The sequence below is a fragment of the Camelus ferus genome, chromosome 23 (assembly GCF_009834535.1).
Source record: "Camelus ferus isolate YT-003-E chromosome 23, BCGSAC_Cfer_1.0, whole genome shotgun sequence".
Classification (NCBI taxonomy): Eukaryota; Metazoa; Chordata; class Mammalia; order Artiodactyla; family Camelidae; genus Camelus; species Camelus ferus.
This window is the reverse complement of record NC_045718.1, coordinates 20850663-20872665: the sequence shown is the minus strand read 5'-3', so window position 1 is coordinate 20872665 and position 22003 is coordinate 20850663. Positions and strand designations below refer to the sequence as shown.

Genomic DNA, 22003 nt, shown 5'->3' with positions numbered 1-22003 from the left:
TTCATTTAAAAAATTTAAAGTAAAAAAATTTCCTCATACTGTGTAAGCTATTTATGTATTGGTGATAACTTCTGAGAGAATGATTGTAAGTAGGTACCACAACTTAATACACGTTTAGTCCACCTGAAATTCCCTTAATACAAATTTTTTAAATGTTTAAAATGAATGCACAGATGCTTTGTTTAAATGGGTTTTAATAGAAAGAAAACATTAGCAGAATTCTTCTCACATGAACTCTTATGAGAAGCTCCACTCTGTTGGGGTGACAGTGAAGGGTGCCGGGGGAGGGAGGGAGGCTGACAGGGGTAAAGCAGGTGAGCCCCACGTCTCCCATCCCTGTTTCATCCAGAACTATTACACACAGATGGCTCAGCTTCTTTCCTTATAGCAGTGAGTAAGATGACTGAATACTAATATACATTCAGCCTCTGGAGATTCATGTCAGACTTTTGAGGAATCTAGAAGCTTCTTTGTAGAATCCTGATGTTTGAAGCTGATGCTCAATTTTATTTTTTCTATGTAGTAAATTAACTATAAAATGAGGTATAACTACTTGGAGATACCACTTTTTTCCTTGGAGTGTACATATAGGTTTTGGTGCAATGGCTTTTCATATGGAGATTTTTTAATTATGTAACATCTTTATTAGTTTTCTTATTTTACAATGACAATGCTTACATATTTTTATAATATTTGCATATATTATTATAAAGTAGAATTTAAGGAGCTTTGAGAACTAGTTCCCAATGATAATCAGTATTAGTAGTTTTGAATTCATTCCCCCTAGATTTTTTTCAATGTACTAAGTAACATGTAAGTTTTATTCCTTCTTTGAAAAGATGGTCTCATGCTATATATACTGTTTTGTGATTTGCTTTACTTGGTAACAAGTCGTTTGGGGGTTAGTGCATAGAGATATCCTTCATTCTTTTAAAGGATTTATACTCTTTCATGATATTAAAGTTTTCTTATCCATTCCCCTGTTGGTGACTATTAAAGTTGTAATAAATACCCTTTATGCATTTCTTTGCCTATTTCGGCAATGTTTCTGTAGGATAAACTCTAAGAAGTAGAATTTCTGAATCAAAGGTATGACCATTTTACATTTTAATGGATATTTTGGGTCTCTATAAAATGTTATAGGAAATAAACTTAGTTCTAAACTTTCAGATGTTTTAGCTAGGTGATGTATCATCACTAATGTGCACCGGTTTTTCTAACATAAGGTTTCTGGTGATGTAGAAATCTTTAAAATGACAGCGCTTAAACTTTTTATTCTTACAGTGATGGAGTGGGGGGAAGATATTAAAGCAATTTCAAAAGATGAAGCAGTAATGTTGGTGAATCATCAGGCAACAGGAGACGTGTGCACTCTGATGATGTGCCTGCAGGACAAAGGACTGGTAAGCCGCCCTGAAGGCAGGGGCAGATTGCGGGAGTCGGGGTTGGGGGCAGGCTCAGTTTAACTGCTTCACTGCGGCTGGGAATATAGACTTAAACTTTAATAAGGTATACCTTTCCTGAAGTTTAGAAAATTTTGAAAAGAAAAATATCCCACGTATACAATTCTGAATCACTCCAGAAGAGGAATTTACAGACTTAGAGAAAAATAACTGGGGTGATGTGGATTATATCTCCACCAAGATGTTTTTTAAAAAACATAACTGAAATGAAAGCAAAGTTAATACGGTTCAGTGTGGGGCTGTCTTGAGGTGAGAGGTGGGTTGCCAGTTTGAGAAGTACAAGCACGAGAAGCAGTTTGCATAAGACAGAAGAGTAAAATTGGTCAGGGCATTAAGTGATCTTGGGGATCTTTAGCCAGAGGAGAATACGGTAAAAATTATTTTGGATTTCACTTAGAAAGCAAATTGAAAGGAAAGATGTTAGGCCCATTTTCTTTAGTGTTGCTGAGGCTGTTTGAACTGGTGATTTTACGTGGCTTATATTGATAACTAAAATATATCTATAAACTGGGAGGGTTTAAAGTAAAATCAGTCCTTTACGTTAAAAGGATTATCACTTTAGGAGAAGGTAAAAAGGGAAGTAAATAAATAGAAAGTATATACGATTAGTGGAGTTAATATTTGGCCCAATAGTAAAGAAACAAATCACTAAATGTTTAGTAAGTGTTTCATATCATGGTCACTGACTATAAATATAGAATATCATCCTATAAGACACTATCCTCTTAACGGAGCTAGTAATTGAGTCATTCATGTAAGCCTCTCCAGATGTTTTGATATATAGAAATTCTGTGCTTCCAGGTAAAGAATAATTGGTATAATTTTGTCCCTGGGAAATACCTAACAACGTTCCAAGTGACAGCATGTGAAATGTTGACAGAGCTGATTCAGGCAGCTTGTGTTTACTGACCTCTTTTTTTTGAGGAATATGAAACAAAGGATTAATTGTACTTTCTGAATGTGCTGGTACCTTTTTAATAAGTATCTGTGAAGTGAGGAGTCTTGCCCTTTCGTGGCAACTGATGATAAAACTAAGAATTTTTATTTCTATCCAAAGAACTTTATTAAATATGTAATAAACATTTATTGACTTGTAACATTTCCCCGAAAATAAATTAGAACAGAATTATCCATACAAATCTCAGAAGATAGCTTGGTTGTCTTATTTAATTTGTTTCAGGTGACCCTTCTGACTGAGGCGGTAAATCCACTATAATGTAAGATTAAACATAAAAGCTAGTTACTTTAGTGTTGCTATTAAACACAGAGACCAATAAATTGCAGCTACACTTTATATTGTATATAAAGCTCAAGGTTTTATAAGTTGAATCCACTTGGTTTTTGTTTTGTTCCTTAGGATACTTTTTAGCAAATTCCATTTAGTTCAGATCTCAATTTGTTTAAACAAAGTAGTCATGATTACAAAGCAAAACAGGATTCAAAAATGAGATGTTGGTGATTATTTTATTCTGTATTAATTGACTAGGGGAATCAGTCCTTCACTGGGCATGTATCTTTATTTTTTAAAAGTGATTTAACGTAATAAAACTGATGGACTAGGAGTCATGTAATAAAACTATTTAGTGGTCCTGAAAAATTAAGGCATAAGCTTTAATATTATATTATTTGTGGGCTTTTATAATGCTTTTGTAAAAGCAGCACATGGGTATCGACGCTTAGTTTTTTCCTTTATATGTTAGTTCATATAATTTGGTGCTTAGAGATTAAGTTTACATTTGTTAGTCCTCTAGGAACCAAGCTAGAGCTCTGTGGCATTCTTGATTGCTGCTGTAGTTTTCACTTTATTTATTTAAGGCTTATAAACCAGGAATGCTATTTCCTCAGCAGGGAAGGACAGTTAACCAGTTCATTAATTAGATCCTGTTTACACTTACTTTAATTTTGAAATCAGCTTGAAATAAAATCTTCTGCTTTAGATACGGGTATTAACTCTTTTTTTTTTTTTCCCTCCCACTGGATGATACAGGTATTGATTCTTATCAGCAATGGATAATATTTTTGTGTTTAAGAAACTGAGTATTTTTTGTTGACAAAGAGTATGGGCTTGCATAAACTAACAAATATTCTTCATAGCATGATAGAATGTATAAATCATTCTACTAAATGAAATTTTTTTTAATTTACAGTATATTTATTGACTAAATAAATTCTTTGATGCTCTTTTATTTTGGATCTTACTTTATTTTTTATACAGTTTTTATATTTATATATTGATATTTTATGACTTTAAATACTTTAGCCTTTAAGATAAAGTCACATTTTATAAAGCCTTAGTGCTTATTAATTAAGCTTATAGCCCTCATTTGGTAACTTTAGGTATATTATATTGTTTCAGAATAACTTTACAAGTTATATAAGAATTACCAGAGATTTTGTGTAGGTAGAACACATTGGAAATCATTAAGTTCAAAGTTAAGAAGTTCAGGGGAGGGTATAGCTCAGGGTAGAGCACATATTTAACATGCACGAGGTGCTGGGCTCAATCCCCAGTACCTCCATTTAAAAAAAAAAAAAATAATAATAATAAATAAATAAATAAATAAATAAATAAATAAATAAATAAATCTAGTTATCTCCCCCCAGCAGAAAAAAAAACAAACCAAAAACAAAGTTAAGAAGTTAATTTAGCTTGTGACACAGTGATATGTATACACTTGTGACTTAGGATCCCAAGACTTGGAATCAAGACCTATAATTTTTCACGTAGTGTTTTATTTGTAGAGATAACATTAAATTTAAGATACTTAGGTTAATTAAAAGTATGCTTGGGTGATTATTACATTTAAAATTTAGAGACTTGGCTAGACTAGAGTCAGGCTTTTTCTGCCCAACATTTAATTATTTCTTGCTTTTAAATATTTTAGGTTGTTGCTCAAATGATGTGGTTGATGGATCATATTTTTAAGTACACAAACTTTGGAATTGTTTCTCTAATTCACGGAGACTTCTTTATAAGACAGGTAAGTAATGAGCACTTTTTTCACAGTGATAGCCTGATCAATCTGATTCTTTGTTGTAAAAAGAGGCATAACAAAACCAATTATAAGAGATAGAGACAGTTCAAGTATCTGAGGGAGCTGGGAATCTTTGCTCCCTAAATCATTCATTTCAATCTGAATTTGAGTATGCAAAGCATTGAAATGCTGATAATGCAAATAGTTTCATTTCTACTGTCCTCCTCCCTTCTAAACAGTACAATGTTTTTTAGTAAATGTTTATCAAGCACCTGCCACATTCTCAGCTCTTCTGCTTCTTAGCTGTATGAATTGAGCAAGTTATTTAACCTCTCAAAGTTTCCTTATTTTTCAAGTGAGAATATTGGGTACTCCTCTCATAGAGTTGTTGTGGGGATTAAATGAAGTCATACGTGTTGCGTACTCAGAACAGTCTCTGTGACTTTCGTCATCATTTTCATCGTGACCACTACTGTCATCATCTGTACTATCACTTTATTTTTATTTACAAGTCACTGTCATGTGATCAGACGGTCTCTAAATTAGCAGTAAGGGGATTGTTAAATAAATAAGCAGGGATATTATTAAGTAATTAAATGGCAACTTCACCCTGGATTGTGCAGCACTCTGCGCATAGTGAGTACTTAATGAATAGCTGGTAAATGTAACTACACCTCTTCTGAGAACCACAGATTCAGAAATAAGATGGAAGTCTGTAGAAAAACTTCTAAGTGCTGTGAAAATAGGTGTCCCAAAGCACATATTCTTTGTTCCAGACAGTTTTATGTACAAAACATATTTTGGTTTTTCACATGCTGTGTAATTGTCTAATTTCTTCTGGAAAATCCCTTGGTTTTCTGAGCAGAGAGATGAAAAAAAGCACCTCAGGAAGAATTAGGGATAGAGTTTGGCCACAACACAGCTGAGACAAAATAAACAGTGATCTCAGAGCAACTTAACAAAGAAACTAGGCTAATTTCTTAAGAGTGTAGCTGGAGGGAAAGACAGCAGAGCCAACAACTGAAGCAGTCTCGGGGGAATCCAGAGGAAAAGCCTGCTGAACCCCTTACATCATGAGAGGCTGAAGAAATTATTGAATTTATAGTGCAGTGTAACACTTAACCCTAATGATGATCTTCAGGCATCAAGAAGAGGCTAAATTATACAAAATTATCAGTGTACTTTAAGGAGTTGAAAATACAAAAATAATATACTTCAAAACATTTTCCTTTTTATTGCAGTGTAAAGTTTTGCATACTTAAGGACTATATTTCAAAGTATTGAAGAGATTTACAAATTCATTTCTAAAGAGCAAAAAAGTTTTTCCCTATTAGATAGTAATAAAAATCTATGGTGGAAGGAAGGAAAATGTATTAATGTTAAAGAAAGTCTCTTGGGACTTTGCTACTAGACATTTTTGTCAAGATATTTCCATGAGTATTAAAAAATATTTTACATGTAGTCTTGAGAACTAAATAAATAAATAAAGCTTAATCATAATTAATTCAGTTCCATAAATTAGCTAAGGAAATTTTTACTTGTTTTTCGTTTGGAATAATTTAATCTAAAGACTGAAGCATACAAATTATTTTGAGGAGCTTCTGTAATTGTGTTGACTAGAAAATTATTAGCAAATTGACCATACTGAAAGGAAGAACCTTTGTAATATTTAAGTCTTGGGTTTGGGGCTTTCCTAAAAATGCTTCTGGATTCTTTTTAGTTTCCAAGTCATCCTCTTTCCTCTCTTTCCCTCACAACTAAGATTCAGTCCATCAGAATATCCTGTTAGCTTTCAGACTTTTTTCAAATGTTTTCCTGAATATTGCCACCTCTCATCAGTATACTATAGTTGAATCTCATCACACTCCCTGTCCAGACTCTGCAGTGGTCTCCCATTTTATCTCCTGTAGTCTCTTTGTCACTTATTTTAATGTAAATAAGATCATGACACTCCTTTGTTCAGAAATATTTAATGACTTCCCATCGCAAGCTACTTACCAAGCTCAAGGCCCTTCTCATATGCTCTCTGCACCTCTCTGCAGTTTTCAGCCACACTGGCCTTGCTACAGTTCGCTGAACATGTCAAGCTTGTTCCCCACCTCAGGGCCTTTGTCCTTTTTGTCCTCATCAGCTGGAATACTCTGCCTCTCATCTTCACATGGCTTGTTCCCTCATTTCTCAGATATCACCTCCTCCGAGCTGCATTCCCTGACCCTGTTGAGTTTCTCTGACTTCTGACTCTTTTCTTCCTAACACTTACCAACAATTGAATTTATACTCCTTATTTCTATCTTCCACACGCAAGTCAGCTCCATGAGGGTCTCTTACTTCTCTATCTCCAGGACAGTGCCTTCGAGTAAGTAGTAGGTATTGAGTAAATAAATCACTGATAATGAATGAACTTTCAGGGACAATTAGAGCAGTTTTTTTTTTTCTTATTTACGTAAGTGCTAATAACTTCTTTTTGCCATTATGGTGAAAAGGGGAAGTAAGTGAGGGGGTTGGGGCTGGGGGATCACTGTTCCAGCCCGTGATTGGGATTTACTGTAGCAGCAATTATTTCTATTTAATTTTAGGTCTCTAAATTAAATACTTATTATGTGTGTGTCTACCTTCTAGGGAAAATCTCATCGTGACCAACAGCTTCTTCTTCTCAAGAAGCACCTGGAAAATAATTACAGGAGCAGAGATCGAAAGTGGATTGTTCTGTTTCCAGAAGGCGGCTTCCTCAGGAAGAGGCGAGAAACCAGTCAGGCATTTGCCAAGAAAAACAACTTGCCATTTCTTACACATGTCACTCTGCCGAGGATTGGGGCAACAAAAATTATTTTGAGTGCACTTGTAGCACGACAGGAAAATGGAAGTCCAGTAGGAGGAGATGCTAAAGAATTAGGTATGATGGTTTTTAGCATTTTTTCTTTTCTTGGAATTAAAGAATTTTCTGGATTTCCAGAAGATAACATTGTTGTTCTTTTTTATATTTATAATTTTTGTCAAATAGAAATAATACTGAGGGAGAAGACGAAAATATAATTTTTTAATGTTTCTATGTATAAAAGTAGTCCACGCTCATAATAGTTTATTCAAATAATATGGGAATGTATAAAGTCAAAGGTATCTTGCCCTTACCCTAACCTTACTCCTGGCCATTCCCACTGCTGCAGCAAACACTCCTATAAATATCTTTATATACTTGTGGAAGTATGTTTGTCACAGATTCCTAGAAGTGGCATTGCTAGGTTAAAAGATACAGGAATAGAAATGACTAATTTGAAAAACCAATCATAGATATGCAAATGGAATCATGATGATATGTATTTTTTTCATTTACCAAATTTAGAAAGATTTTTTTTTGTTTTTAATACAGAGAATGAATTTAATGCAGTTTGGCAGTATTTATTAAGAGTCTTGAAATGTTGATAAGTGACTCAGTTATTCCACTGCAAATAATACTTATCAAAAGGAAGTAATTTGAAATGCTAGCAAAGTAGTTAATCACAGCATTATTTGTAATGGCAAAAAATTGGAAACAGAAGGAAGAACAGGTAAGTAATTGTCAAGTATCCGTCTAACAGAATACAGCACAGTCATTGCAAATGATATTCATGGAGAGTTTTTATTGGCTTGGAGAATAGTTTATGATCTATAATGTTAACGGAGTGGGAGGAACATAAAACTCTATGCAAACAACATGAACTCAAATATGTAAATAATAAGGCAGTAGAAAATCAGTGGAAGGAAAAATTCCAGAATATTAGCAGTGATGGCTTCTCTGAGTTGTTACATTTATGGATAATTCTTCCCTATTTCTTAATACTTTTCTGAATGAAAAAAGTAGTATGTATTACTTTTACAGCCAGGAAAAAGTAAACCATACTCAAAGATGCAACTATCTTGGAGATCACCTAATGAATGGTGAAGATTTGCAGAAGATATTTGTGCCAACAGCATGAGGACTGTTTTGAACAAGTTTATCTAAGACACTGAAAGTTTGGTGATAAATTGTAGATTAAAAAGCTGAAGGAAACTCACTGGGCCTTTTTCCTTAGTACCATTTTGCTATTTCTTTTGATATTCTTTAGATAAAATAAGAATGGCAATGATTGGCTCTCAGAAATAGATGTTTTTAAATGACAGTGAGGACCAGGCATAGAACTGATGCCTGTGAGATTGTGCTGAGTTTTCCTTAAATTTGTTTTTTTTCTAAACAGATGCTTGGTAGTCAGCTCTCTGAATCTTTCACTGTCTATTAAAAAGACAAATTGAAAGAGTCTTTTAATAGAAAAATAAAGTTCGAATAGCGTCTCTGCTGGAGAAACACTGGCAATGTCAGCCAGGCCAAATCTGAAAGGCAGAGGTCTTCCAAGTAGGATTAAATTGCACTAATAAAGACTGCTATTTTTAAATAGTTGTATCCAGTTTGTACCCGGTGGTACCTTAGATCTCAAAGGTAGGGGCATTTGTCATACTGATTACACAAGAGTGAAGAAAAATGTTTTTTTTCTTTTGGAGAGAAATAATTTTGTTTATAACCAAAACAAAGTAGTTTATTATTTATCTTACCTTAGTTAAAATTTTTATTCTAGCAATTTAGGAAAACTCACAAGGAATTCTAGAAAACTGTATACCCCCAAAACTAGTTTTACTTTTCTTTTACCATTTTCTTCTCTATGTTTTGATATTTTATATTTCATTTTCTTTAGTTTTCATATTCACTATTTAGTGTTTTATTTCATAAAAACACAGACTATGCCATCAATGTCTGTTTTAATATGTGATCCATACACATACCAAAATTAAGTTGTGTCTAATTAAAAGGATTAGGCTTTTTTTGTTTATTGTATGATTTGATAAATATTAAACTGAACTCTGGTGATTTTTTTTTCCCAACCATTTTGTTACAAAATTTTTCAAACATACAAGAAAGTTTTTTTCTTTCCTATATGAGAAATTCTTTCTTGTATTTCTTTCTTTCATTTCTTATATGAGTATTTTTTCCCTTCAGAATGTTGTCTAAAATTTTTAAAGAATTTAAGGCCAGTTTTTAATTATTTGATTTTTAAAAGTAAAATATTTTTGATTCCCATTGTACATTTGGCCTTATGTTTGAAAATAAGTTTTATGTTTTTAGTGATCTCTTAAATACTTCAGAGGATAGGCCATTACACTTTAAAGTCTAGCTCTCAGCATTCTCTGTGAAGGTTCCTCTCAATTCTTGCTCAACTCTGTACTCCTAGGAATAAAAACAGCGTGCAGAGGACCAGAGTAAACAGAACTTCCCCATCCCCTCTCACAACAGTAGTTCCCTGTTGTACCTACCAAAGTACAGAGTGGACAGGTTTATTGCTTTATTTGTATATAACCCTTGCTAAAAGGAGAGGAGTGTTTTGTTTGTTTGTTTTAAACAAGAATAGCAACTGATGATCATGTGTGTCAATAAAAAATGCTTAATTTTATTGCCTTATTCCAATATTTATTAATGTCTCCCAAGTATCACAAATCTTGGTGTTTGTATTATATTTTGTTATATTTAGTGAATGGATTTTGTTGTTGCTTTGATATCTGCTTTTCGCTTTTGTAATGTGATGCTTCAGCTTCTGACTTTTTATAGGCCAGTTTTTATGAGTGATAAAATGTAGATTAGACCTTGATAGTGCATAATTGTATTGAATGCTTACATGATGCATGTCCAGTATATAACAGTGCTCTATTGTTTGTTAATTTGGGATTCAGCCACTTTCTAGTATAAAGGAAATGCTTAATTTCATCCTAAGTGCATCATATAGAACAGTAACACCAAAGTTCATCCTCTTGAACGAAAGATATATCAATATGCTTTATACCTGTAATCTATACTATGTTACTTGCTGCCAATAATATAAAAATTGATCCAATTTTATATTTTTCTCAGACAGCAAATCAGAAGGCCTCCAGTGGATAATAGATACAACCATAGCTTATCCCAAGGCTGAACCCATAGATATTCAAACCTGGATCCTTGGATACAGGAAACCAGCAGTCACACATGTACATTACAGGTAAGAATTCCACATTAGTACTCAGCATTAATCCAGCATAAAGTACTAACTCAAGATAGTACCAATGTTTTAGTATTACATTTTTAATCAGTAGTGAAAATAGTCGCCTCCTAATTTTTCTTGTGTTAAATTTTTAATATGAACATACCATTTGAAGTAGTTATTTTCATTGAGTGATAAAAGTCTCTAAAAATGGCTTTCTAGAGGCTCTGTGATTGATTGCCTGACCCTCTTGAATGAAAGTAATTAACTTAAAGGGCAAATAGCAAGGGTAAATATGAACTCACTTGGGTTAAGTAAATTTGTATTAATAGAAATGGAATTTGTTTTTAAATCAGTAAGCCCTATAAGATTTTCTGAATGATTAAATTGATAACTTAGCTATGACTTTCACTTCCAGATTTTTAATACTTTATGATGCATATGTCATTTGCATAAACAGCAGCAAAAACATTTATTGACTATTCTGTTCTAGCCCGTTGAGATTTTTTGATATAGATTTTTGTTTTTGAAGAGTTTCAGGTCAGTGTGCAGAGGTGTTCATATCAAAGCATGATGCTGTTAAGACCTGCTTAGATTTGATCACTTTATAAGCCATTTATCTTTGCTCTATTTCCTGGTGAAAGATCTTAGCACATGGCAACTGGGTTGCCAAGTGAACATTTGGTCCTAAGGAAGATCACAATTTGCCACAAAAGCCCTTCATTCAAGAGGAAAACTACTCAAATTACATATCCATTGAAAAAGTAAATAGGTAGCGTATTTTCATACGTGTAAACCACTCAAGTAATTCTTAATGATTGTTCTGACTCTATTCCACATATGTTGTCCATTTTCCTTATTTTATTGAGCATTTACTATATACAAGGCAAGGTGCTAGGGCCTGGAAGAATTTCTCCAGGAGCAGCTTTATTTTCATTATGTATGAAACACATCTAACCTTCACTAAGTTTTTAAATTGTAATCTATAAATAAAGCTCAGTTTTAATGCCCAAGCCCAGAATATATGGCTGTTGGATATATGTTTTGACCACATGTATCTGCATTATACCTGCTTTGGATATATGTAGCTCTTCCTAGCATATCATACCCAAAACAAATTCAGACAAGGAAGAAAACATTAAGTTACACATGTGTTCTTTATTATTGACCTTGCTTTTCTTTTTTAACCAATAAATAGAAGAAATTATAATTTATAGATACTGAGAAAAAAATGAATAGAGTCATAAGGGATCTTAAGAAATTACCATTTTTAGCAAAATTATTTTAATAAGAGCACTACAAGGCTCTTATATTCACTTAAAGCAGGAGTACTTAACCCTGGGTCTCATGGATGGACCTCAGAGAATTTTTTAACCTAATCTCTAAGCAAATTTTGTGTGTGTGTATAATTTTCTGCAGAGACATTTCATAGCTTTCACTTTATTCTCAAAATAGATTAAGGATTAAGAAAAGATTAAGGGCCCCTGATTTAGAGATCAAAACCAAATATTGTAGTATATAGAAGATGAGGAATTATTAGTTTGATATAGAAAAATACTTCCATTAAGAAAATAGGAGCTTCTCAAATAAATTGTTATAGAAACTTTATTACAGACATAGCAATAATAAAGAAAATTCTAATATGTTAAATTACCAGAGATTAAATTGTGTTATAGAATCATACTTCAAAATATTAAAGCACAAACTATGCCTGATTACTTATACACATACACACTCAATCCTGTGAGTCTTGAGACGGGTGGGGAGATATACTTTTCTTCCCAGAAATTTAGTAGAGATCATTGTCTAACCAATGTTAGGAAAAGGGAAAGACCTGTGTTCAGGTGGGAAAGGGAGAGCAGGTGAAAGGTGCAGGAGAGGACAGGCGTCTTGGTGTCAGGAAAGTTTTGAGGATTTGCAAGAAGCTTGTGAGAAGGGATGTGGGCCATGTCCTTAGCAGCTCCCAGGAATAAGTCTCTATCAGCCATAGATTGACTGGATCTCCTCATGTGTCACTTTAGGCCACCTATTCCCACCCTGGGGGGTAGGGAAAGAAAGACTGGATTTTTATTCAGTTGGTTGGGTTTTTTGTTTTTTGGGTTTTTTTTGGCTGTTTTAAATTTTTTTACTGCCCCAATTTCTCAGTTTCAAAATAATCTCTTTATTGTGTATCCTGGATTTGTCCTGTCAGAAATAACACCATTGAAATTAAAATAAATTTAAGCAAACGTGGCGCTTCCTACTCATTTTTGGTTTTGTTTGTTTGTTTAGTGTTCTCAGAAAGATTGGTTTCTGTTCAGACTCTCCAGGTGTTTGGTTATATTTAAAAAATTTTTTAAACAAGGATGAGATGTTTCCAATTAGAAAAAGAGATTTAAAATGGAATATTAGAAATCATATATATATAAATGTGAATAATACAAATAACTGGGGTTAGATCTCTTTCTCTTTGAATGTGGGGAGACTGGAAAGAAAAATTAAACAGCATTGACTATTTAAATTGGGGACTGGGGCCCAGAGAGATAGGAAAAGGTGGTCTGGAAACTTTAAGCTCACCGAAAAAGGGTGGTTTTGCTTAATACTGAGTTGTTTATCATCACCTATAGGCAGATTTAAAAATCTATTCATGAATGTATTTTTTTTCCTACAGTTAAGCACAGTTTACCCAGAACATTACTGTTAAGCTAAAATTGGTACAAGTCAATTTTGCTTCACATGACATAGAAAGTATTTGTTTTCTTCTTAAGCCCAGTTGACTTATTTTTAAATAAAGCAGCACCCATTCATAGAGAATATAACTGAAGTGATCACTTTGGTGATTTGGTGTAGTTGGACAAGTTAGTATTATTGGTTTTTTTTCCTTCAGTATAATCTAGAGGCATATACATGTGAGAGTCAAAAGGAATTATTCCATTCTGCTCAGTATTTATCAGATCCCACTTAGAAGAGAGAGAGAGAGAAGCCCTCGGCTCTTTGCTATAAATATCATTACCAGCTATTACATGAGAACCAAAAGGGAGGTGAATCAATCAGAAACATCAGTTGATATTTTATGATTACATTAAACACTGAAAAGCATTTGATTGAGTTCTTATATTTAATATAGGCTTTAGTCTATGTATATATTTATATACACACACACACACACACAGTAAACGTTCTAGTCAAAGGAGTGAGAAAAGAACACAAGCTACAGCTAAATTCCTGCCATAGGGCTTGGCTCATGGGTTTTATTTACCAAATATTTGTTGAGTTAATACATAATCTAAGTATCTAGAAAAAGAATATTGCATGTATTTTAACTTCTCTATTTCAAAAGAAATAATACAGTTAATAAAAGGTTTGAAAAGAGCTAATACAGGTAAATCCTCGAACAGTGGTACCACTTCAAAGGCAGTCGTTTTAGGTCAAACCTAAGCAAATTTGGAGATAGTAGTAATGAAATGAAACAATTCCAAGAGAAACTCTAAGTCGGAAGTACAAACAGGTTAAGGAGTTTAACAATTCATAAGCACTAAGTTTGTAATACGTTTCTGTAGACAGGGAGTACTTTTATTATACTTTAGGAGAATTTCATGGGAGGTGGTAACTGTCCTTTCCTGTGTAGTACATCCTGGAGCCTGCTAAAAGCAGCAGAATGTGCCTCTGGATGGCTGGAGCACGCTGTTACTATGCTGTAACATTCCTGACCATCAGAATGCACTTGGGAAACAATACAATTGCCGTCATTATTTAACATTAAACATTGGTTGGGCCACTTTCTATTTCTTTAATAGATTTCTTTTTTCTTCTTGGAAATTATTGTCAAGGCTACCAAGTGGATTCCACTACCTGTTCTGTACCTTTTTAGAACATACTGTGACAGGTGTATGGAGGTCTCTGAACAAGAAAAGGCATTTTCCTTACAGAGAGACTTCAGTGTGTTAGTAAAATGAAGTGCTTAGAAAACATTTGGTCTTTATTTAAATAGGAAAAGATTAACTAGTTAGCAGAGTATACAGCAGAATGTTCTGATGCTTAGGGAAAAAAAGGACAAGAGTGCAGTAGCTAATTTTAAACGTTCTGAAATAAACCGTTTTTCCTTCCAGTAGCAGTTTTCTGCATTGTCAATTCACTTCTTACTTGTTAGGCTTATGTTGGTTTTTAGGATTTCTGAAAGAAATGAACTCCAGATACACTTGTTATTATACTCTGTGAAATACTTCCCTAAAATGCCACATAAATGAGAAAGTAAAAATTTGTGACATGGTTATTTACTGGATCCTGTCTTACAAACAGGTAGTGTTGTTTTCTTTCAAAAGTTGAACTTTTAAGACAAGTGCTTGGAGCTCATTCCTTAGGAAACTTGTGGTAAATGGTGATTAAGTACCCAGACCACTCTGCTAATTAAACCCGATAGCTCCTAAGGCAGCTCATCCTGGGACCTTGATGGTCAGAGGTTGCCCCACTTCAGTAAATACATTGTTTGGGCACCAAATGATACATTGATTTTAAAAAGTGTTTTAAAAGCTACAAATATGAAGTATTATTATTAAGATATCTAAAGTGTGTATGTGTTATTGATAAATCCAGTCCTAGTAAATTAGCATTTTCTAAATTCCCCACAGATTGGAGAAGGAACTGAGGCTTAACTATGAAAATGGTTTGAGAAGAACTATTTTTTCCTCCCCCTCATATTACTGTCTCACTGGAAGACAGCTTATTCCTATTAAAAGAGTAATGGGCACAGTGTGCTGCTGTTAAGGGGATAATAGCAAAATTAAGCATGAATTAGATTTTAATTATGGAGATAGAATGTTTATAGCAATAAAAGCAAAAGTAACCCCTGTCCTTAATGTAAATGTCTGCTTCACTCCAAATTAGGAAAGTGAGTTAGAGAAGATGATTCTCTTGTGCAGAAATTACACAATTTTCATTTTTAAAAAGCTTAAAATAAGTGTAGTGGCATAGATTACTAGAGGCAGAAGTGTTACTTTCATGTCTAATTTGATTGGAACATTGATAAATTTGGAGAAGGCATTCAATTAGGGACTTTGGACAACAAGTTATTTTCAGTTTGGAGGGAAATTAATTCAGAAAAGGAATATTTAACGAATATTTTTAAAGAAAATATGCTCACTAGTAAGAATGGACAAATGTTAACATGCTGACATATTTGCCTCAGGGTATTTTTGTCAATAAAGGAAATCCCACATTTCTAGTAAAGTTAATTTCCCATTGTCCCCCGTCCCAGTTCCATACCCCTTCTGTCCCACCTTCGAAGTTGCTGCCATCATAAATGAGCTGTGTATCCTTCTTGTCCTCATACCCTTACTACATAAGAATGTGTATAATATATAATCCTGTTTTGTATGTTTTAAAAAATGTATAATGCCATATATGGTATATGATTTTGCAACACATGTTTTCCACTCTGTATTATTTTCTAGATCATTTTGTCTTTACACCTATGGCTCTTTTCATTCAGATTGAACTATTAACACTATTAAACTATTCTACTGTCATCGTATAATTGTCACACATTATCTGTCCATTCTCCTGTTGTTGGAACCTTGTTTTCTCAGTCTTTTTGCTATTATAATGTCACAGAGAACATTTTTATACCTGTTTCACTAAACATAAGTGAGTAAACATAGGTAAGTGAGAGTTAAAGTAAGATGCATATGTGTCCAGCAGTGGCATTGCTAGGTCATAGGCTATGCACATTTTCACCTTTACTAGATATAGTCAAATAGTTCTCAAAGTGGTTGTATCAGATTGCAGTCTCACTAGCAGTATATAAGAGATCACCTCTTCCTTCATCTATGCCAAAGTCATTTGAATTTTTTGCAAAGTTGATAGGTTTGAAATGGTATATCATTATCATTATTATGCCTCAGGCTTCATATTTATATAATAAGAAATGAGTATAATAATCCTCAACCTGGTATTAAAAATGCCCTGCTATGAAACAGATTAGGATGAAGTAGCATCTTTATCTAAAACTTCAATCATTACTGGAAATCTTAATAGTTTATTCATTGGCGTCTGCCTTCCTTGTCTAGAACACAACCCTGTGAGAGCAGGTACTTAGCCTGTCTTCTTCTTAGTTATATTTATAGAACATTTCTGGCAAACAGTAGAAACTCAGTACTTATTGAATGTATGAATGCTCAAATCATGCTATCTAAATATGCCCTGTCCAGTTACAACAGCCACTAGCCATGTGTGGCTACTGAGCACTTAAAACGTGACTAGTCTGATTGAAATGTTCTGTAAGTGTAAAATACACAGTGAATTTTAAAGACTAGTAGGAAAAGAGAATGTAAACCATCTCACTAATAATTTTTGTTGATGATATGCTGAAATGATAATGTTTTAGATTTAGGGGATTAAAGGATTAAATTTTTTTCTTTAATATTATTAGATATTCTCTATTGTGTACTTTGTAAAAATATTAAATTTATTTTTAAAAATAAAAGCATATTACTATGAAAAACACTTAATAGAGGGGAAAAAATTTTTCCCAGCATACTCACATAAAATTCCTTTTTATATTTCCTTTTAATATTTATTTTTATGTGCGTTTTTAATGTAGCTATAATTGTAATATGCATAAAAATTATTTGTTGTACTTTATACCACATAGCTTTTTAATGAACATTAAACCTGTACTACATATATACTAGTTGTTAAGACTACAAATATTATAAGTATTTGTAAGTTCTGTTATGAAGTCCTGACGTTTTTAGTGGCTTTCCAAAAACTATCTGGTTAGTAGATACATTTAATTCCCTATTTCCCTATTGACCATAGACTTTTCAGGTTTTATTTTGACTTTAATAACACTATGCTGAATATCTTAGTATATACATGTAGCTCCCCCCACCCCATACTTTAGTTTTTTGATAATAGATATATTTAACCTTTTAGTGCTAATGTTAGATTAGAGAATGTTATTAAAATTATATCTGAATTGCAAGTGTTCATCAAAGAGATGAGGGAAGAACTTACTTATAAGAGAAATTATCAACATTTAAAAATAGAGTATAATTATTTTGATAATTTTATTTGTAATTTTATATTTGTGATTGATATGTCACTTTGGTTTTCCTTTCTACTTTTTCCTCCTTAAAACAACTGAAAGTCGACAGTTTTTATAAGTTTTAGGGGCTATAACTTCAGAATTAGTTTTTTCCCTCTAAAACTTTCTATATGGAAAATTTCAAAATTGTAAATTAAACCCCATGTACTGATCGTCCACTTATGGTGAATGTTGTTTCCTCTGTGTTACTTCCCAGATCCTACTGGATTAATTTGAAGGAAGGCTCAGGCATTATATCATTTCATTTATAAATATTTCATTATGTATTCTCTAAAATGTCAGATTTCTTTCTGTAAAAATGTTACACATTATCATACCTAGAAATATTAATAACAATTCATTAATATTTTTAAATACCTAGTCAGTTATCAAATTTCCTAGATTGTCTCATGAATTATTTTTTTAAAACAGTTTGGATTCAGTTAGATTGCAATTGGTTGGTGTATTTCTTAAGTTTCTTTTTATATATAGATTCCCCACTCTCTTTTTCATTTTCCTTATAGTTTATTTTTTGAAGATACCAGACTACTTGCCTTGTAGAGTTTATACAGTTTTGGTTTTGGATTGTATCTTGTGTATCCCTCCGTTACCTGTTTTGCCTATAAATTGGTAGGTAGATACTAAACTTTATCAGATTGAGGTTTGAATTTGCATGACAAGAAATACTTTATAAGTGGTGTTGCTTACTTCTTCTATCAGGAGGTAAATAATGTCTGGTTGTCTGTCAGAAATAGTTTTTGAATGCTGTTTTTAGTTTAAATTTTTAGTCAGTACAGTGCTCTGAGGGGAGAATGATACCTACTCATTTTATCTCTTTCACTCCAGACAGTGATGTCAGGAATTTTAATTTAGAATTGAGGCCCCTTCTGCCATGTGACACATAGAGGATAGTTTGCTTAAGATACCCTCATAGTAATGGTATAAGAAGGTCCATAGTCTTATATTGTTTGATGAGCCATTAAAAGAGGTTTTTCCCTACTGTGTCCCAAACTATAAAGGTGTTGGAAATGTTCTAAACCTATTTGAAAAATGAGCTATAAATCATCCATTGGAATGACAGATATTAGTCAAGGTTCTTCAGAGAAACAGAACCAATAGGATATACAGAGAGATTAGTTAGAGGGGATTTCTCATAGGAGTCAGCTCTCATGGTTTTGGAGGCTGAGAAGTCCTGTAGTCTACTGTCTACAAACTGGAGAACCAGAAAAGCCAGTGGCATAATTCAGTCTGAATCCCAAGGTCTGAGAATGGTGGGGAAGGGAATCTGAAAGAACTAGAAGTACCGATGTCCTAGAGCCAGAGAAGGTGGATGTTTAGCTCAAGCAGGATTTGAATTTACCCTTCCTCCGCCTTTCTGTTGCATTTGGGCCCTCAGTGGATTGGATACTGCCCATCTCATTGGTGAGGGCAGTCTTCTTAGTCCACTGATTCGAATGCCAGTCTCTTCCAGTGGCGTCCTCACAGACGTTTTACCAACTGTACGGGTATCCTCTAGTCCAGTCAAGTTGACATGTGAAGTTAACCACCTCAGTATTCTACATAGAAAACCCAAGAAACTGAGTTTACCATCTGTATGTAGAGTTCAGCAATCTTGATATAAAATTATTACAGAAAAATCAATATTATCCCTTTATCCTGCAATAAATAGAAAGTGTAATTTTTTAAGAAGATGCTATTCTCAGGAGCAAGACTATAAAGTATCTACCAATAAAACTTAACAAAAAATGTATAAAGCTTTTATGAAGGAAAATATAAAACTTCATTGAAGAACATGAAAGACCTGAATAAGTAGAAAGAGATACTTTGTTCTCTTAGAGGCGGAGGCTGAAAATTATAGACATGTCAGTTCTCCCACATTAACCTATAAATTTAACATAATTGCAATTACATTATATTCAGGAGTATTTGGAATCAGAATCCTGGAGGGTTTTTTTTTTTTTTTGAAACTTGACAAGTGGTTCTAAAATTCATTTGAGAGAGTAAGATAAATGAATAGCTTAAGATAGTTTTAAAGATGAACAAGACAGAGAAATCCTTCCTGCCACATGTCATGGCTTAATATAATTAAAGCAGTGCAGTATGGGGGCAGGGTCAATGAAAGATTAGAAAGTCCAGATTTTCTTGGGAACTTGTGTGTGACTGATGATTTTCTAACTACATTTCTTATAGGTTGATGGTTAGAAAAGTGATACTTGAAGCCCACCCCATAGAGAGAAAGTAAGTGTTACCTCTTAGAATTAATACCTGAAAAACACAGTAAGCAAGACATCACATACCATATTTCATCCATTAAGATGCTTATTTTTCACATATTAACATCTCTGAAACTGAGAGACATCTTAAGATCAGTATAATAAATCCTTAACTATAATTTAATTGGATATTTGGCATGCAGCACTTAAGCAAAAGTGCAAAAAGTGATTGCTGCCTCTCCTATGTCCTCCCCAGCACAGACTGCTGAATGGTTGGTATTGACAGCAAATGCCTCTGGGGAGGGATGCTTACCTCTCTTTGTACTACTTGAGGCTTTTATTTTTTTTTTTTAAAAAACAATGTGAGTATTAATTCTTCAATTTAAAATTCAGTTATTCAGCATAATGAGGACCAAGTTTCAGGTCACCTTTCCCCAGTAACTGTGTAACTCCAAAGTGGCTCACCCCTAAGTGGTGCACACTAGATACTAATGATGAAGGTTTAGCGGTTTACCACCCTGAGCCTCAGCCACAGCCCCCAAATTACTCATAAGGTCATAAGATTACCTCTTGAACTAAAAGTAGTGTTCTTTTTCCCTAGCAGAAGGAAACAGTGTCCTGTCTTTGGTTTTTTTTTTTTTTTTGTGCTGGAGCTTTTCTCTATCACCTCTTACAATTATTACTTATCTCACCTCTACTTCTGCTGTCTAATAATTCTCTTCTTCCTGTCAGCTTTTCTTGTCAGCTCTTATCTTCTGTGGCTTAGCCTCTGTGTCCTGGCTTTTCGCTGGAAAAGGCTGGGCATTTTAGTCATCAGTCACTATTCAAAGCTTCCAGTTGGAAAATGGAAAGTTAGACATTAAACTTAATCTTCAGGTTTTTAGTTCTGATTGCCACTTTTTTTTTAATGTTCACCACCTCCAAATTCTTTTTTCTTTTCTGCACCAATAGTTTTTTTTTTCTTTAAGAAAACAAAACATTTTAGTTTGTCACTATTCAGGATGCTGGAGACATTAAAATCTTAATTGAGGTTTGACCATATTATAGATTGCATTCTGTATTTCTGTAATGAAGTTGAAGATTTAAAAGAGGTAAATCATCATTTCAAATAAGATAAAATCTTCATTCTCTAGTTAGAACATATGCCTAATTTCTTCTCAAATATTTGTAAGAAGTTATAATATGAAAGATATTTTTTACTGTTAACATTGTAAAGAACCAAGACGTAACCTAATATCTAATTTACTAAGTTATTTTCAATATATGAATCTGGACATAATATAATTCGGAGAACTATAATAAGCTTTGGAAATGAAGTGCTCTGGTTCCTATCTTCTTGGCCCTCTGGGGGTCACCTTGTCTTTTTCACTTCCAGATTTCTTCAGAGTCAAGAACAATGACTGTCATTGGTATTCAAAAAGTACTTTTTGTAGGGGAGGGTATAGCTCAAGTGGTAGAGCACATGCTTAGCATACATAAGATCCTGGATTCAATCCCCAGTACCTCCTCTAAAAATAAATAAATAAATAAACCTAACTACCCCCCCCAATTTTTTTTAAATACTTTTTGTTTTCTAATTAAGTTTTGTTAGAAATATTATATCCCCCCCAAAAAATAATTCTTAGAGTTTAAATTTTAATTGGTTAATAATGGTTAAGCATAACTCTCACTGGTGATCATTATTTATCTTTTAGTTACTTGAAGTCATTAGGGGGAAATCTCTGTACCTTCCCCTCAATTTTGCTGTGAATCTTAAACCGCTATAAAAAAATAAAAATCTTAAAGGAGAAACTTTAAAAAGCCATTAGACTCGTGGAAAGCATAATAGTGATTCTCTTAAGCAAATATACCACTGTTCAGTTTTGCTTACCGGAGAGTTCAGTTCATTTAGCAAGCATTTGTGCTTCAAGGGATGTAACACGAATAAAGGTATAAGTTTGAGGTGCTACCAATGCCATCTCATTATTTATACCTTCAAGTGGCGTGTTGGTTAGCTACAGCTTTGACTATTATAAGGAGCAGGACTCAAGGGAAAGGGGTACCAGGCTCAGTTGTCCCTGACTGTGAAGGGAAGAGGTAGCCCCAGTGCTGAGTATTTGCTGCCTTCCTTTCTACACAGACTTCAAGTCACTCAAAATTCTCTCCTATATGACCCTAGATTTGCTACCTGAGAACCTGTTTTTCCCTATATTTGAAGTGGGTAAAAAGTTTATATCTGGGTTGCTGAATTCTATTTTCAGATTACTGAGTGGTTGTTTTTTTTGTAAAT

General features: G+C 33.5%; 1 protein-coding gene across 5 annotated transcripts in view; it reads left to right on the top strand.

Annotated features, from left to right (window-relative positions):
• Positions 1 to 22003, top strand: part of LPGAT1 (lysophosphatidylglycerol acyltransferase 1) — an 88892-nt gene that overhangs the window by 54758 nt on the left and 12131 nt on the right. For 4 of the 5 annotated variants that reach the window (XM_032466433.1, XM_032466431.1, XM_032466429.1 and 1 more), the window contains 5 exons: positions 1285 to 1403; positions 4349 to 4444; positions 7058 to 7331; positions 10350 to 10476; positions 19712 to 19759. In XM_032466433.1, coding sequence (XP_032322324.1) covers positions 1285 to 1403; positions 4349 to 4444; positions 7058 to 7331; positions 10350 to 10476; positions 19712 to 19759 — 664 coding nt within the window. The remainder of the gene's footprint in view (positions 1 to 1284; positions 1404 to 4348; positions 4445 to 7057; positions 7332 to 10349; positions 10477 to 19711; positions 19760 to 22003) is intronic. The other variant, XM_032466432.1, reaches the window with a different exon arrangement.